This window comes from Phacochoerus africanus, chromosome 1, assembly GCF_016906955.1.
Source record: "Phacochoerus africanus isolate WHEZ1 chromosome 1, ROS_Pafr_v1, whole genome shotgun sequence".
NCBI lineage: Eukaryota > Metazoa > Chordata > Mammalia > Artiodactyla > Suidae > Phacochoerus > Phacochoerus africanus.
Genome location: NC_062544.1, coordinates 129,708,868 through 129,727,979, shown reverse-complemented (window position 1 = coordinate 129,727,979; position 19,112 = coordinate 129,708,868). Strand labels below are relative to the sequence as shown.

The 19,112-nt window shown below is 38.1% G+C and overlaps 1 protein-coding gene across 2 annotated transcripts in view; it reads right to left on the bottom strand.

The window, feature by feature from the left end:
• The window catches only part of TAFA1 (TAFA chemokine like family member 1), a 532,815-nt gene extending 522,868 nt beyond the window's left edge, over positions 1-9,947 (bottom strand). Inside the window, exons 1-2 of one of the 2 annotated variants that reach the window (XM_047754482.1) lie at positions 9,467-9,947; positions 7,410-7,530 (exon numbers count right to left, since the gene is read on the bottom strand). In XM_047754482.1, the coding sequence (XP_047610438.1) occupies positions 7,410-7,527 (118 nt within the window). In that variant the 5' untranslated portion in view covers positions 7,528-7,530; positions 9,467-9,947. Of the gene's footprint in view, positions 1-7,409; positions 7,872-9,466 lie in introns of those variants that run through there. The other variant, XM_047754491.1, reaches the window with a different exon arrangement.
• Positions 9,948-19,112: the final 9,165 nt, after the last annotated feature.

Genomic DNA, 19,112 nt, shown 5'->3' with positions numbered 1-19,112 from the left:
GGTGAAGTTCTTTTTTGGACCCTCAAGACCACACCTGTGACATTTGCTAAATCCATAGAAAAGAAAACTTACGCTGTGACTGAAAACCTTAGGGACTTAAGTTTTTACTGCACTTCTAAGTATATTCTAAGTATATACCATTTTGATTTATGTAATGGCTATCAAATATTAACTAGAGTTAAATATCTATCTAAAGATACTGCATAGATATATCACATACATATATATGTATGAGTCATATGCATATGTTATACTGACAATTTAATGTTTCTATTATTCACTGTCTCAGTTATCCTCTAATTATAAACACACACAGATACACATGCATCCAACCATATACAAACAAGCACTCACACACAAGTAGGAAAAATAAGGGAGAGTTTAAGATTCCACTGGAACATTCATTCCTTGTTTCCTTAATAATTCAACATACTTCCTGAGTATCTATTGTATGCTAAGTTCTTCATAGAAGTGAGAGAAAAAAAATGAATTTTATAGGATTCCAAAATTATCTTGGCCTATACTTCTCAAAGCACGTGATAGGAATAGGCTTTGTAGATGCTGCCCAAATTAAAAAAAAAAAAAAGTTTAGAAAAGTTTAGTTAAAACAATCAGGCTTCCTATCTACAAATCTTTCCAGAATGCTTGCACACTAACAAGCACTGCAAATCTCCAAAAGAAGAAACTATCATGCAGTGAATGTTTCCCCAATAGTTACTAGCTTTTTTCCAAGGAGCATATTGAGGGGACAGTGTTTTGTGAACTGGGAAATGCTGACCTAAACATTTTATTGGATTAAGTCTCTTAGAAGTAAAGGGCCTCATAATACTTTGCTACCTGTATTTTCCACTCTTTCCTTAAACTGGCAACCTTGTTTGATACATTTCCAATTTTACCATAAAACTCTATATTGCTACTATATTGAGCTTTTCATTAAAAATCGGTATATACCCATACTAAATATGAAACCCCAAAAGACAGCATTACAGCAAGTACAAAGGCTAAGTCATTCCAGGTCTCCCACCAGATTTAACCAACACTAAATAAAGAATGTTTATATCCTTTCTGACATTTTTTTAAATGTAGGTGCAAATATTTATTTTCTCCAAACCATTGGAGGCTGAGTATTCTGTTTCTTGTTTTCTTCACTCAGCAGCAAATCACAGGCACTTTTCCTCAAGAGTACATATACACATATCTCATTCCCTGCAATGGCTACATCGAAGGCCATTGAGCAGATAGACCATGATTTATTTTACCGTCCCCTTTTGATGAAGATGAAACTCTCTTCTAATTTTTTGTATTAAGATTATTGTTACAGCGATTAAACCTTAAACATATTTTTTGGCCACATCCATGGCATATGGAATTTCCCAGCCCGGGGATGGAACCAAAGCTGCAACTGCAAACTACACCACAGCTATGGCAACACCAGATCCTTACCCCACTGCGCTGGGCTGGGGATCAAACCCATGCCTCAGCAGCCACCCAAGCTGCCACAGAAACAAGGCCAGATCCTTAACCCACTTAACCACAGCAGGAATTACAAATATACATCTTTTTAAACTTGTCCAATCCTTTCCTTAGGATAAGCATCTAGATGTGGAATTGTGTCAGGATTTGTACATTTTACATTTTGGGAAAAACTGCAATGTTGTTTCCTAAAAACTGGTTTGCCAATTTATGTGCTCAAGCTTTGAAATTTTTAACAGAGTTCAAAATTGGAAAAATTTAAGAAGGTATTAAGCTTTCATCTTAAGTGAACTTTAAGAAAAGAACAATTGAAGGCTAATGCTCATTAGTGCCACTTCTAAAGATTTGCTTGCAGTGTCATAAAATTGAGGCCATAGGCTTGAGCTCACATAAATAACATTAATTATATTGCATTGTAATAATTCTCTTATAAGTCCACAGGATTGGCAGGAAATCATTATTTGCATCTCTGCCTGATTTTGATATTTGGGGGTCTTATCAAATGCCTGTAGCTGCACTCTGACTCTGGGATTAGGTCAATATCATCAATCAGAAGATCAATGGATTATCATCAGCACCAGTCACACCAAATAACAACCTGTCTGCTCCAATCCTTAGGCCAATTCGCTACACTTAGCAATCTGGTATTGGTAGACATTCTTCAAAAGGCAACATGCAACCACTGTTGCTCTCATGATTTCTTTTACCCTACAATTATAAAGCCACCCTGCGTTGTGATGCACCTTAGTATGCTAGTGTATATTCTTTAAGCATCTTTCAATAAAATAATTATTAAACAGTAAGGTAAAAATAAGTATAAGGGACACAAGGATGCTTTTTAATATTTTAACAAAAATCACACCTTAAAATGGATGATGATGGTCACCACGAAATAACTAAGTCACAAATGAATACCTCTAAATACCTAGTTTGCTTCATATACCTTTAAATCAGGCCAAGTATAAGTTACATAGATAATTCTATTTGGAGTCATCTTTTCATATTTCCATACACCCTTGTCAATCAAATAGCAATGACTCAAGAATAGATGATTCATTAGGCACTTACAACTTCTTGTCTCACATAATTTATCTTTATAATTTTAAATTACTAAAGAATTCCAAAGATCCTTTCTCAGTAAAGTATTCTGAAATGATCCTTAGTTTATTAAGTTTCAAGGACAACCCCCAATACCCAAACCTACACCCCCACACACTTGAAATTAAGTAACCATTAAAATTGCTGTCATCATTCATATTCCCATAAGGGGAAAAAAACTAATCCTATATTAGAAAGCTACATTTAGCAAACCATTCATCTTTTTTTTAATCTATTATACAACAACTGGTGACTAGAAAGAGTTGAAGCTGTCTGTTTTAATATCCTGAAACAATAGAACACCACTCTGAGTTTTCTTTGTTTGGTCTTTTTTAAATTAAGTGTCCTTCTTCAAACTTTACCACATATGTTAAAAAAAACCATGAGTATTCTTCAAGTTATTATGGTAATTTCCTACATCGTCCCCAAAATAAAAATATAATTTATCCAAATATTAAATTATTGATATTATGAATCTGTTAATTTATACCACATTTTACTTATTTGTGTAATTTTAAAATTCATTTTCATTTGATTGACTGTTTTAATCTTCCTTAACTAGTGAGTAACTGAAAATAAATGGTGCATTCCTAATACTATAAATATGAAAAATAGGAAGCACTTAGGGACTGCAGGGGGATATATTAAAATCACTCCAATTTCTAGTTAACATATTTTCATTCTGTTTGTGTACAAACCCACCGCACTGAGAAGACAGATCACAAATTCCCAGCCTCACAGAAACATTGCTCCAATATCATGTTCTGACAGCAGAAATTGGCCCAAATCTCTTAACTATTTCCCCTAAAGGACCCCGGCTGGCTGGTGCCATCCAGGTGCAGCCCAGTCTGAATGAGGAGAACATCACGTCAAATTCCACTCATCTGTCAGTGTAGTGGATTATTTCTTGAGAGACTGAGATTGGCTGCTTAGGATCGCAGCACCATCAATCTTACTGTATAGGGGCAGTGGCTCTGCCTCTAAGAGCAGGGAGAGAGGGGAACCAGCCATGCCTCAGCAGGTGAGGAGGCAGCTGGAAAACCTTTCCTCTCCCTCTGTTCAGGGCTCTGAGTGAAAGATGTGTCATTTTTCACATTTCCCAGATACTTGCTATGCACACCGTGTATGTCTGCTTCTGCTTTATGAAAGAGGCGATTTTTCAAGCTTAGGCAAATGTGGCAAAGCTCAGGGTCTGCTGGTGTCTCATTTTTTCTCATCATGTCACTTGTTTTAACCGATTTGAGAAAATGAGATTATGTTTTTCCTTTTTGCTCATTTATCCAGCTATTTATTTATTTATTTGCTCACTTAAGTGGGGGGGGGGGGTTGTCACAGATAACTGGCCCTGATTTCTCTCTTGTTTTCATACACATTTCATTAGTGTCCCTGAAGATTTAAGACTCACCAAGGGAACCATCACAACTCTCATCACAAAAAGCATATATTTACTCTTAAAATCAAAACAGAAGATTGCATTAAAGAAGATTGTATTCCTGACAGAAATAATCTAGACTATTGCTATGTCCAAGATCTATTGCTTTAATCTTTGCAGCTATTGTTGAAAAACCCAACAAAGTTGAATAAACCTAATATAAAGAAACATTGGACTTTAGTTTAATATCATTTTCATCTTTCTGCATCTAGAAAGGAGTATTTATAGTTTCTTCATTTCATCAATGAATCTAAAATAGGTCTCAAACATATAAGCACTTGGGGTTGAAATTGGTTTCAGTGATGCAATTTCTTGGGGTATCTGAGGTGGAGATGGACACTGCACTGGTGATAAAAAGCAATATTAAAAGTAGACAATGGAGAAAACAAATACTGAGTTTAATTGCAGCAGAAACTAATGGTGTATTTCCCAGTTTAATATCACTATATATCTATACATACCTACAAACTTACATATATACACTATATACATATATACACTTGTCTTTTTAGGGCCACATGTGCAGCATATGAAGTTCCCCGGGCTAAGGGTCGAATAAGAGCTACAACTTCTGGCCTCTACCACAGCCACCACAATGTGGGATCCAAGCCGCATCTGCGACCTACACCACAGCTCTCTTGGCAAAGCCAGATCCTTAACCTACTGAGCAAGACCAGGGATCAAACCCATGCCCTCATGGATACTAGCCCGGTTCGTTACAACTGAACAAAATATAATAAAATCATTATATTTTGACAATAAACACCATAAAGATACAAGTTGCTACAAGTAGCATACATACCACTCCACCAGAAAAATCTAATACATTTACTGATTAAGAGAGACCATTTATGTGAAAGCTCAGTGCAAACTATGCTGTATTTCTTGACTGGATATATGGGGCACAAAATAAGATAGGTGGCATTTGGTGGTATATGCTAGCCAGGTACCACATAGCTAAATACAATAGCAGGAGCAAAAACAAGATTGTTGTCAACTATGTTGATAATTAGCTGTGAACAGCAAAATGTCACTCATTCAACATCTGTGACATGCACATTTGCAGTCTATTAGGTGGGGATACCAGTAATTCCTGATATTCCTGAAGAGTTTTACAGTTTACAGAGCACTTTCAGGAAGTATTTTTATTTGCATTCCCCACAATATTCCTAAATGGGACACTGGGCCCAGAGAAGAAAAGTGACTTGACCAAGGTCATGCCACTAATATTTTTAAGTGACAGAGACAATGACCCAGCCTGAGTTATACCATAACCTCCTTTCAGAATGGGTTTGCTGTTCAAACGAGCTCAAGTACTGACATAACTTGAAAGTTTTTGCAAATTATGTGAAGGTGCTCACCCCTCAAAAAGGCCACTTGGAACCCTTATTCTTGCGCTGGGAGACATCCTCTTGGGAAACAGGCTGTAGAGGTGAAATCCGAACAACGACTGCAAAGGCAGTTATTAGCTATGTAACCTCAGACAAGTCACCCAGACCCTCAGAACTTCAGTCTCCTGAGCAACAGGGTGGGAAGTTATACCTATTTAGATAAGAATGGAGCCAAGCAATGCAAATTAACCTTGAAAGCCAGCCTAAAAACAACTCACAGGAGCTGTTTGTGTTACGCATGCTAATTGTTAAGTATTATCATGAATTCAGATTTCTCGCGTTATTTGTAGGGCTATGTAACAAGTAAAAGTATATATATTTTATATTATACTATGTTACAAAGCAGATTGGTGATCTACTGATTGCAGTTAATTTAGGGATTCCCAAACACACTTTTTCTTTTTTTTTTTTTTTTTCCTTTTCTGCACTGGAGCCTCGGACTCTGGTGTTGGCAGCTCCAGGCTCAGGACACGCGAGAAAGAAACACCAGAGCGCAGCATCTGCGGAGAGGTTTTCTTGCCCACCTGCAGGGGGACCAGAGGCCCCTCTCCTTCCCTCCTGACCCGGGGCGTGGAGAACAAGGGCGACTGGGGCCCAGAGGCAGACCCGGGCCTCTGCTCCGGAACACAGCCACCGCCAAACCCCTCCTCTCTGAGCGGCTCAAGGTCCAGCATCCTGCACTCTGGCGCGCTCGCCTGCAGCCCACGCTGGAGGACCCGGGCTGCACCCGCGCTGTTTCGATCCTACCCCGACTCAGGAAGCGAAGCCTGGGAGGCAGCAAGCAGCACCCCGAGAGGTGTGGCTGGAGGATAGTGCCGAAAAGCCCAGGATCGGTGCCCAGGCTGGCTGCGGAGCCAGGGAAAGGCAGAGACGTAGATGCTGGACCACGCAGCTGGAGGAAGCCGGGTGGATGGGAGGAGGCCAGAAAGGATTTGGAAAAAGGTGGAGGCTGGGGGGTGGGGTGGGGATAGAAGTGGGGCTGCCGGGGGCGGGGGAAAGCTAGTTGGGAGTACTAAAGAAGAAAGGATCAGACCTTGGGCGCGCAACTGGCCCCCTGAGCCCAGGAGACGGACTTGGCGATCGGGTGGGAGGGGTGGCGGGTGATGATGCGAAGGTGGAAGTGCAGTAAATGGATACGGAGGCTGAAGCTAAGCAAAAAATGGAAGGCAATCTTTCCGAGAACCAGGGCCGGTGAGGTTAATTGAGCTGGGGGAATGGTAGTGAGAAAGCTGGAGAGGCAAAGGAGTAGTAGAGAAAGATCCAGACTGAGGAGTGAGGCCATGGAAATCCAAGAAGTATACTTTGAACAGAAAAACGAAGGAAGCAAAATGCGTCTGGAACCCAAAATTCAATCTAGGGAGGAAAATCACTCTAAAGGGAACTTGTCCCCAAAACTGCGGAAAGAGAGGGAGGGAAAAGGCACTGAGCACACCGGAAGAACAGAAAGAGAAGGAAAGGAGAAAGGAGAGGAGACAAATTAAACCAGACAAGAAATAGTAAGTTACTTTTTAATTTCTTTTTCACTGACAAACTACTTCCAAAGTTAATTTTGGCACTAAAATCTCCACAGAATCCTTAGCCACATACACACAGAGATTATGGTACCTATACTAGATAAAAATGCATCCCAGGAACAGGGACACATTATTTTGTCAGTTGCAAAGATCATATTTTTGCCTCTTTAAAAAAATCCTCAAGTCTTGGAAGTTATCCCACCTTTTTCAGAATATTTCACTATTGGTCAAAATATCCAGAAAAAATTACTACTTATAAGGTGTGTGCAAGGGGGTAGGAGGGCCTCAGAGAAAACCACCTTTTCTGAGAAGTGATTAGAAATACTTTCAAGGCATTTTAGTATGCACCCCCCCCTTCCCCAAAGCATCAAGCTGACAATATGTCTTGGAATTCATAGGCAAACTGCCCACACTGTAGCATTTTCTGTCACTTGCCTTCAATTATCTGTTGGAAGACATCAGTGAGACTGGAGGCTGCTTCAGAGCCAGCTTCTGACTTACCTGGTCTGTGCAGGTGATGCTGCTGGAAAGTATGCTGAAGGGATCCATGGCAGAGCAGCATTGCACAAGTACTTATCCACAAATACAGGACCCAGGACATTGCAGAGACCATTGCCATTCTCTAAAGAGAACATTAGACAGGAAGGATTACCACCAGCTCCGTCAGTCCCACTGATGAGAAAGGGGCATCTCAGACGTCATGGCCCTTTGCTACTTTGCTGGCTAGAATGAATGACCCAGCAGAGGTCATGCCACGAAGTGGGATGGGGAAAATCACTGCTCTGGAGATCATATATCCATTTTTGAAATTCTGCAAAACCAAATGCCTAGAATTACCAAAATATAGAAATAAAGTTTTAAACAATCAAGGAGTCTGAAACATTGCATCCTGACTAAACATTCTTAAACTATAGTTATTCCAGGCATTGAAAAGCTGCATTCATTCTAACTCATTGCAAGTCTGACATAAGCCTGGAAGGAAAGAGTGGATTTTTTTTTTTATTCTACAATCATAAATTTTTAATTCTGAGGCTGTCTTCTAAACTAAGTAATTGTTTCTCAGAGGCATGTTGTAATCTCCTGATAGAAACCAGTCTTTTGGGCTGGACTTAAAATCAGAAAGAATTGTCTTCAGCCAGAATGAGTTTCAGATCCAAGATTTATGCTTCTCTCCCAGAGCGAGCCATAATTTACAATATTGCTTTGCCTCCTAAGGTTCTATTGTGGCATTTGTTGTAGTGTTGATGAATATGCATATACAGGTGGTGTTATATATTTATGGATGAACATACACCTTTTCTCAGGTGCTGAAACTTTGACAGCCTTATCTGCACCCATAAGGATCTTAGAAGCTACAGAGGCTCAACTGCGCTACATATTGTCCAATTTCTCCAACAACACCTTATGCTTCATTTTATATTTGCCAAATTAATCAAACTTGAAGCATCATCCTTACTCAGCCAGTGATACAGAAGCGTTTTGTACACAAGAATCCAGTTAAGGATATGTTTTTCTTTTAGCCAGAGAAAGCTTCAGAACCAAAATTGTTTCCTTCTTTCTTTCTTTCTTTTCTTTTTCCTATTTTTCCACTGTCAAATCATACACTTCAAGTATTTCAACTCTAGATTTAAAACCTCCAAGTGACCTCCCAGTGTGGCTTCTTTATTCATAGAAATTGGTACTCTTTCCAAACTATGATGTTCAGAAAGCAAAAAATATACTCTGTGTGTGTGTGTGTGTGTGTGTGTGTATTCAGATAATACAAGATAATTCATGGCCTTAGGAGTAAGAGGTAGTGTTTAAAAAGGATTTTAGTACTATAATAGACAAATGGTGACAACCATAATTAAGCGCAAAGTAGGAAAACATTATTTTAAACAGCATGGTGCCTTTTGAGCCTGGGTCTGTGACTCAGATGGACTATTCACTTTATGATTAGTTTCACAGCCCACTGTTTACTTTTGAGTACAACAAATTTGGCCTCATTGTCTTCAGAACCCTCAGTAACATAGATGCATTCTATTCAGTAAATATAAAGAGAAACACCCTTCCTTATGAATTCTGAACTGAATGCATTTGGGGGCCTTTTCAAAATACCCTGCAAATTATAGATAGACAAAACAAAACAAAACAAAAAAACAAAATAGAGGTGACTGTGGCATGCAATGATTGCTTGTGATTTTCAGTTAAAATGCACTAAGAATTTGTCTAAACTTGGAGAAAAGCCTACCACAATCAAAACTTAACAGTTTTCCCATGACTGCTTCCTTTTCTTCACCCCTTTAGATCTTGCACTCAAAAAGACGGCTGTGGCTTGACATGTGCAGCATTTTCCTTCTTTTTCCTTTTTTCATTTAACTTTCTTTAATTCTCAGCATTAGTTCCAAGGTTCCCGCATATGGCCCTCTTTGCTCACTCTCTTATCAAGAGATTGTCCCTATGTTAATAGGTGTTTTCTACCCCCAAATAATGCATTCAGCCTTAACATAGTTCTCTAGACATGACTGAATAGCTTTCAAATCTGCTTTCTGAATCTTAAATCCTTAAAGGCTTCTTACCTGAAAAATCCAGCCAGGAGCAGAGTACTCTATTAGTGTTCATTGGAAAGCTCTAACACTTTCTAAAATCCATCTGTGCCACAATTCAAGATTTTTTTTTTTTTTTGAAAGAGCTTCCCAATAATCTTCTTTATCAGGATTAAAAAAAAATATATGTTTTTCTCTTCCGATGCTATTTCCACAGTAAAGAAGACATTGGGTTCGTTCAGACTGTATTGTCAGAAAAGGAACCAAGGTTTGAGGGCTGGAAACCTTGTCATTTTCACCTTTAAATCATCTCTTGGCGTCACCTCTGCCTGACGAGACCTTTGAAGTGATGGTGAGATAATGTGCAGTTTCCTGATGAGAATCAGTTTATAGTTAATGACGGACCATCCCCACTCCAGTGCATTCGGGGCAGAGTAAGGCAGCAAAATGTAGGAGCAGGGCTGCTATACGGCGCTGTAAGTAGCAATAGTCTCTTTCAATACATCCCTCCTCTGTAAAGTATCACATGTCTTAAAGTGACATTACCCTCTATTACAGCTCCAGTGAATTGTAATACCTGCCCACTAACTCCAACAACCCCAGCAGCACTTTTAACACTGTAGTGCCCAGTATGTGGTGTGTTCTGTTAGATGTTTAATGGATACCATTCCTTTGCTGAAAGAGTAAAAGAGGAAAGGAGAAACAAAAGAAAAAAGCATTCTGCAAAATATTGATAGTGTTAGTGGGTGTTAGACTTCTAGCAGCAAATGGGAAAGTGAAATGTAAGCCATTTCTTACCTCTTAATGTTCTTTTAACCAGTAAGTTAACCCCACATATTGTTGAGTTGATACAAATTTAAGTCTGCCGATTGTTTTGGCAGCTAAATCTGGGAATATGGTATATCCAGAATACAGTATAGATATTTATATGCATAAACCCAAAACAAACCTTCAGAGGTTTTTTTTTTCTAACATGTTTGAAAAATAGAAATATGTCATTTTCAGCATCGAAGGCTTGATTTTGACAATGAAATATGCTCAAAGCGTTTTTTCAAAATTTTTCCTCAAATATCATGCTGGGGTGGGGAGAAGAAATACTCCAAAATTCAACATTCTGTTTCTAGCAGTATGGTTTAGATATTTTCTTCTGTGGAAATATATTATGATTGTATCTAAATAGCAACAATGCATATAAGGTGATCTAGTTTTCATTTACAGATTGCATTAGCGAGGGTCCATGCAAATAACTCAATCGGTTATTTCATGAATCACTTATAAAGCACCTACTATGTGTTAGATGCTTGGGGACAAGGTAGAAGACAAGATGGCTGTGATCGCCACTGTCATAGATCATACTATCTAGTCTTTAATTTTTTTTTCAAAATCAAGGTATTTCTCATAATATCCTTTCCTCAAAAACCTTTTCTAATGCCTCTGAATACTCTCTTGCCTCTCACAGGCATCATAAGGAAGGTTTGAGGCTGTAAGGTGACTTTGGAAGCCATTTTCTTCTCTCTCAGTATACAGAGTGAGACAGTGAGAGAACTTCAGACTCATCCACTGGTCTTATGCAGATGTGCAATACACACAGAAGAGCTCCTCTTAACAGAACTACTATGTACTGAAGTTCATTAAACAAATTTCCAGATAACAGTAAATACACATCTCAGACTGAGAATAAGTCAAGAGTGCCAAAGCTCCAGTTGGTACTGTGTGTTTCATTTCTGTGGTTCATGATTTTTGTGTGGGTATATACATAAAGTTGAGTATATACATAAAGTTTACACCGACTGTTTAATATCAAGGCAAAAATAATAGTAACAGTAGCAGCAGCTCAGGTTTATTAAAGCTTTAGCATCAGCTAGTGCTAGTCTATACTATGTTGCTTATAAGGAATAATTTAATCCTTTTTACCAATCTCATAAGATAGGTATCATTATTATTATTGTCTTCATTTCATGGATGAGAAAACAGAGGGTGAATAGGGAGATTAAGAAACTTGCTCAAGTATCATAACTACTAAGTGATAGAGATTTCAAACTCCAATGATCTGGGTCAAGAGCCCATTTCCTAAGCACTAGAATAAAGTACTTCATGGAAAAAACAGCCCTCTATTATATTTTCTTAGGTCTTCACCATTAAGACAGTTTAAAACAATATTATATATTCATTCAAGACTCATATACTGAGTACATTCCAGGCATTTGAAATACAGAAGTGAAGAAGTCAGTCTTTACCCTATTGGTTGTTTGGTTTGTTTTTGTGGTGCTATTGCATTAAAATTAAAAGGAAGTTCACATTTGCTTATAAAGGCTACCATTTTGAAAACTGTACATTGTATTTTTCATTTCTAGGGATTAAACTAAGGCTCAGCATAGTTTCTTATCTACACTTCAAATTAATAAACTTGAAACACATACCAATAGATTATGTTCAAGGAACTCAGACACTGTTAGATTTTTTTTTTTTTTTAAGACTGGAATAAATAATTTCTCTTTCAGGTTTACATGGCTTTTATATATGTGATGGAACAAGAATATCAGCTTATTTTCATTATTTTCTTCTGTATACCTTGCTGGCCACTGTATTGCGGGCAGTGACCACTTTCCCTAAAAATAGAAGTACCAATAGATATTGACATTTAAGACAATTCAGTTCATTCTCCTAACTCAAAGCCAAACTACTCACACCTTTCAAAGAAGTTAGGCCTTTTCACCTTCTGGCCTTGGTAGAATTCCATCTCCTGATCACTTTATTGCTGCATGGGCCATAATGTTCTAGCCCATGTGGTGTTAAGCAAAACTGACGGTATCTCTTTGAGGCTGGACCATTTAATTATTGAAGCAACACCCTCCAGATGTCTCTTTGCCTTTGGAAAATGGACTAGCTACACTATCTGCCTGGATCCTTGAAAGCCTACAAAGAGCAGAGGCCATCTCTTCCTCTTACCCACCCACAACCGATACACATATTAAGCAGGTGAAACTTGAAGGTTATTTATTGCAGTAGAACCTAGTCTATCCTGACTGATGAAGACTTTAACCTATATTAATCATATATTATTCAAATATTTATGTCCCATGTATTGCACCAAGCTCAGAGGAGTCAGCAGTTTACATATCAGACCAGTTTTGACCTTCACAGAGTCCTCTGCTATGGAAATCCATTAGAGATTTTTGACCAGAGCAGTGACAAATCCAAAGCATTGATGATTGCGGCTATAATCCCTTAGGGTTCTAATAAGTCAGGAATTATAAACTGACCACTCATGTGGCCCATGGCCATGGCCCACTCAGTCATTTGGTTATACAAGCACAACATTGCAAAAAGGCAAAGGACTACAACACCATTGTTTTAGCCCTTCTAGTTTCATGAATTCAAGATGCCTACTCAGTTGAGCCAAACTCCTAAACATGCACATGTCAAATACAGTATCCATGTATATGAACATTGGTTTATATAAAAAAGGAGAAAATCCTATTCATCAGAACTTCTCCCCACAAAGAAACCCACATTGGTACAGAAAAAAAAGCCCCAATGAAAATAACTGAGGATGAAAGAGAAAACACTCAGAATGCCTAAACTGCCAGGAATGTTCAGCGTATTGTCCTATGTAATAAAAGGTAAGGGGAGGGAGGAATAAAGGATAGAGGATGCAAAAGGGTGAAACCTGGAAGGAGGAAAAATGGGGGCGGGGGGAGGCAAAGAAGCAGAGAGAGAGATAATGCAGAAGTTCTGGAAGAAAGGTCTGAGCATAGAAATGTTCAAAGGGGATTTGCCTGATGGAAAACTATACTCCATGGAGTGTGGCTCTTCCCTGTGTCTTGTCAAATGATTAAAATTTTCAAATACCAAAAAAAAAAAGCAAAAAAACCTCACATGTATTTCATGTTATTAAGTTAATTGGGAAACCCATTGAAGGAGCAAAATCCTGGATCCAGGCCCAAAGTACCACCAGAAAATCCCTCATTCCTCTGATTACCGTACTTTTTGTTTCTTGCCATTAGAAATAAAAGCCATCCTTTAGTTTAAGAACAATCCATTTAATAATTTGGCTAATTGGAATTCACAAATGGGCAGGAAAACCATATTTGAGACATGAAAGATTTTCTGTCTATGCACATTTCTAAATTGAAAAACAACTAGAGGAATTTAAATAAATTACATCTGGACTGAGAAAGATGCCAAGTTTCAGTCCAATGCAAAGGAAAATGCCTTAGAAGTATGCCATTTGAAACAGTTCTGAGTGTTTCTTAAAATAACACATTTTGGTTGTGATTTCACAACGCCAATGTTTTTTCTTGTTCCATTTCAATTGGCTAATGGAAATGAAGGCATGGAAGAGAGGATCGCTGTCACTGCACCCTGTCTCTAATCTATGTGCCTTCTATAGCACTGAAGCCCAAGTCCTCTTTTCTACAGGGATGGGAGCTACCCACCAGTTCGATGATAATGTCTCTTTCAAGCCCTGATCATAAGAAGACAATATACCTTTTCCCTTGGCTAAGTAATAATGTCATTCTATCTTTCCCCAGAGCCCAACTGTATAAATCATGTGTGTTACATCACTCTTTCTGGAGCTCACTTGAAATTTTCCTATCTACCATGGGATCCTAGGTTGGGCCCCATAGTAGATGCACAGCAACATCCCTAGCTTGTCAGTCTTATTTAGGGACCAAATAAAGTGTATATGTTTGCCTTATTTACTTCTCTATTCTGTATTCTGCATTGTTTCAAAATATATTTAAACTAAGATGAGGAAAAAGATAATGAAGAGAAAGCAGACAGGGTACAATAAGAGAATGGAGTGAAAATAGTATATAATATTGATGATAATTGATGATCATATAATAATGATGATGATGCTATTGTGTTAATACCCTTTAGGGGGCATGGGGGGATTCTACATGCCAAGCCCTGGCAGGGTCTCATTTAATACTCACAAAAATGCTAATAGGTCTATATCACAGTGACCTCAATTTTATTGGTAAAACCCCAAATTTTGGGGAAATTAAGTGACTGAACTAATGTCACACTTCTAGTAAGATTGAAAAACTGTGATGCAAACTCATAGTTGATTTTCAGAGTATAAGCTCTAAGCAATCAAATTCTAGGCAAGAATATTGGGAAGAAACAAACAAACAAAAAGTGCTACATAATGAAGATAGAAGGCCAAATAAAAAAAAAGTAAGATGAGCCTGAGGTTTGAACCTGAACTGTAAGCCATCAGGAAACATTATTATAAGGAAGTACTACTGACTCCAAACTTCCTAGCAGGAAAAGTGAAGAAGAGAAAAATTACTTCTTAAAAAGTTATAGCATCCATAAGGTAAAAATACCAAACAGAAGCACACAAACAAACAAAAAAGCCAAATAATCAATAAAGAACAAAAATTAATGGGAATAGAGAATGAGCAGAGACTGAATCATTTTCTGTAAAACTGTGATTCTCAGTTACATAATTTGGACATGGATACATAAGGGAGAATATTCAGTAACTGTAAGAAAAGGGAAATGGAAGGCAAGATTTCTCTTTGGCTGGAAGAAAAGATAACCTTCATGTAGGAGCCTCATTTTTCACCTCCAGCAGCCTATCGCTATAATTACTTTATCAATTATAATTCCTCATTGCTTATCTTGTCTGTCTTCCATGGAGAAGAAAAAGAAAGAGTAAGGTCATTTCTTTTGTTCTTCCATGTCTAATCTCTTTATTCTCCTTTGAGAACAGAAAGTTGAAACCACAAACAGCTTCGCCTCTGTTACAATAATCAAAGTAATACATAAACTGTCCTTTTAGAGACCAAGTGGTCTCTTTATTACGTGAATATGAATTTATGTTATAAGCACAGAAAGGTTATGGGAATGACTGCTTTGATGATAACATTAAAACAATAACAGGATTTCTATAGTTTACAAAACTCTCAGACTCATAGGTAGATTCACAATCACCATCCCTCATACTGACCCTGATCTAAAAAATGACACTTCACGTACTCAACGGTTCAGCCAGAAACGAAGGCTGCCATCTCTGGCTCCCTGAACTCCTATATCCAATCTGTCACTTCCTATTAATTTGACTTCTGGTCTGTATCTTAAATCTCTCCACTCTCTCCCCCACCATTCAAACGTCTTTACCCAAGCTACCACCATCTTTCACCTGAACTATGATAATACTTTCCTGATTGGTTCACTTGCCTTCAAATGTATAATTTCCACCTGTCTCTTCCCTAGTCTACAGCCAGAGGAATGTGTCTGAGATGGGTATTGATCATGCTGGTCATACTATTTAAAACCTTTGCAATGGTTTATCATTGAACTTGATATAAAGCCCCAGTCATGACCATGGGTGACAGGGCTATGCATGAGTACTTGTGTACCTGTGTACTTCTCTAGCCTCATCTTTTTTTTTTTTTTAAGGCCACACACATAGCATATAGAGATTCCCAGGCAGGCTAGGTGTTGAATTGGAGCTGTAGCCACTGGCCTAGGCCGCAGCCACTGCAACACCAGATCCCAGCCTCATGTGTAACCTACACCACAGCTCACACAATGCCAGGTCCTTAACCCACTAAGCAAGGCCAGGGATGGAATCTGTGTCTTCATGGATACTAGTTAGATTCGTTTCTGTTCCCACTCCATTCTTCTCTTGGGTCCTTGAGTGAGATAGGGAAATTTTTTCTCAGTTGTCTTCTGGAATGCTCCAAACTAGATCAAATCACTGTGGCTTATGCTTTTACATCCCTCAAGATATCATCTCTACAGGCTTCACTGCCATTGTAAATAACAATTTCTGGAATTATTTAATTGATAGTTGATTCCTTACCAGAATTGCCATAAGAGATGGAGGACCAGCACCTTGTTCACACCATACCTGGCATATAGTGGACACTCAAATGCTTGCATGAGTAAATAAATAATAATAATAATAAAATATGAGGGGAGTTCCCATTGTGGCTCAGCGGGTTACGAACCTGACTAGTATCCATGAGGAGTTGAGTTTGATCCCTGGCCTCACTCAGTGGGTTAAGGATCTGGCATTGCCCTGAGCTATGGTGTATGTCAGAGACATGGCTCAGATCTGGCATTGCTGTGACTGTGGCATAGGCCACCAGTTGCAGCTCTGATTCAACCTCTAGCCTGGGAACTTCCATATGTTGCAGGTGTGACTCTTAAAAAAGATTAAAAACAAAAAAAAAAAGAGTTCACTCTCAAGATGGCATGCATGATAAACTGTTTTTCTATAAATAAATAGATTTTGTACCCTCCTCAGTAGCCTTTCTTAATTCTTTACAGTGGTATGCATTTATGAAGTGTTGATGTATATTTGGGACAATTTCCCTGTTCTCTCTTGAGGCTATGGTTATGACACTAAGTCAAGGAAATTGGCCCATAGGCTGTTTAAACCCTTACCTACTGGCCACTAATATGTGTTGGATTTTTTTTTTTTTTTTTTGCCAGAAGGAAAAAAAAAATGATACTCTCCTGAATTTTCATTTTCAGTCCTGGTTCTTAGTATTTGATATCCAAATATGATCTGATGGTAGAGCTAGAGCTGATCCCTGAAGAATAAAGTCAAGTCTACGAATGTTAAAAATCAAAGGAAAGTACTTAGAATTTCACTATACTGAAACAAGAGAAATGCCCCCTCCCCCACCCACACCAAAAAAACCTCCTAGTCCAGTCTCTCTGTTGTAATGGAAATAAAAAGACCCAAGAAAGGTAAGAGGCTTACCAGAAAGAATATATTGTGTTCACTGGTATGGGTCGCCTTAGAATACAAGTCTCCTCATTTGATGGTCCCTCCATAACCCTCCCCTAACACTCTCCCCTCTCTCTGCTTCTCTCTTTCTCTCAGCACTGTCCAATAGATCTTTCTGTGATACTGGAAATGTTCTATATCTGTGCTGCTCTCAATGGTAACTACTATCCACAGGCACTACCCACAAGCACGTGGTGGCAGCTGCAACCAAGGAAATGTTTTTTTGTTTGTTTTTTTTGTTTTTTTTAAATTTTTCATTTCATTTCATTTTCCCTGATTTAAACTTAAATAGCCACATATGGTTCCTGGATACTGTACTGAACAGCACATTTCTAAAATATACCAGCTAGGCTTAGGGAAATACAACCTGTAACATTGAATAATCTTCAGAAAGCTAGAAGAAAAATTTGAATTATCTGATAGTAAACTCCCAAAACAAAGATAACAAAGAAGAAGGTAGAATGCACTTGGTTACAACAGAAACAAACAGATAGAAGCAATGCAAACTGGAGTAGATAATAAAGAAGATGTATGGTTTCTTACAGGTGGTACTCACCTCCAGGTGTGGTTTGACTGGGTAACTCAACTAAGCCATCAAGGATCTAGCTCATTTTCCCCTCTCTCTTGTATTTTAAGATGTCATTTCAAGGCAGGCTCCCCACCTCAGATGAAACATAGCTGCCAACAGATGTCTGAGCCATGAGAGTCTTTATCCACATAGTAGCAACAGAAAGGTTGTTTTTCAAAAAGGTTTCTCAGATGGAAGATTCTTCCTTAGCTTCCCCCAGCAAACCACTGCTCATGTCTCCTTAGCTTGATTTGGGTCACTTGTTCCTCCTGGAGCCAGTTACTTTGTCTAAGGGGGAAAAGGTCACACTCTTAGACTTAGAGCCGCACCCACATCACGAGAGATATCATCTTCCTCCGACAGAGATGTGTGGAGTAAGGGAGGTTTGTTACTTAAATGAAAATCAGGGCAATAATGACAAAGAAGGGATGAATATTGAAGATGGTCAATGTGGACAAAAGCTAGTAATGTTTTCCTGTGTCCTTTTGGGACTAAAGTACTTTTCCTAGTACTTTTTGTAATTCTCTTTGTATAATTACAAATTTGTATAATTTGTTCTACTTGTAATGTATTTGTATTTTTGAAAGGTAGAAAACTTCAGATCTAAATATGAAAATTTTAAAGTCATCTAGAATCTGTCACACAAAAGCTACCAGTACTTATATTTAAGGGCATGTAGTCCTAAAACTTTCCAAGCACACCTATGCGGTTTTGTTGTTTTTATATATATGTGTGTGTGTTTGTGTGTGTATAATATATATACAAATGTATATACAACATATATACATATATATTTACATATATACAATTATTTCTTATGATGTGCTTCTTTTTTCTCTGAAAATACCACATTTTCTGATGTCAATAACTATCCCTCTAATGGTGACTTTGATCTATACAACCAACCTAAAGTACTTTTCTTTTTCCCTTTGTTGCTTGTAAATTGTGGTTAATCTTACCTTTGTGGCAGTACATTTCCTGCTACATAAGACAGAGAATTAACAAGAATATTTTTCTTTTCTCTATAGGATCCTATATGATATTAATGGTTAACTACAACAGGAAAACATAAATCCCCTTTGTGGGCTTAAATCCTATTCACTTTTCTGGACACCCTAGGTTTGTATCTGATCTGCCTTCAAGTAAATTTCTCTTCCAGTTTTTGTCTTATTATTAATATGTCTGATTATCTCTTGTTTTTTTATCAGGTTTGAATTTTAATTATGGGAAAGAGATAATTTTCAGGAATAGAAAAAAATATTAAAAAATAGAAATATCTATCTTTTAATCCATGTCTCCTGGGGCCCCCCTCCTTTTATTTATCCTTTGACTCAGTTGGTAATGCAGCATCA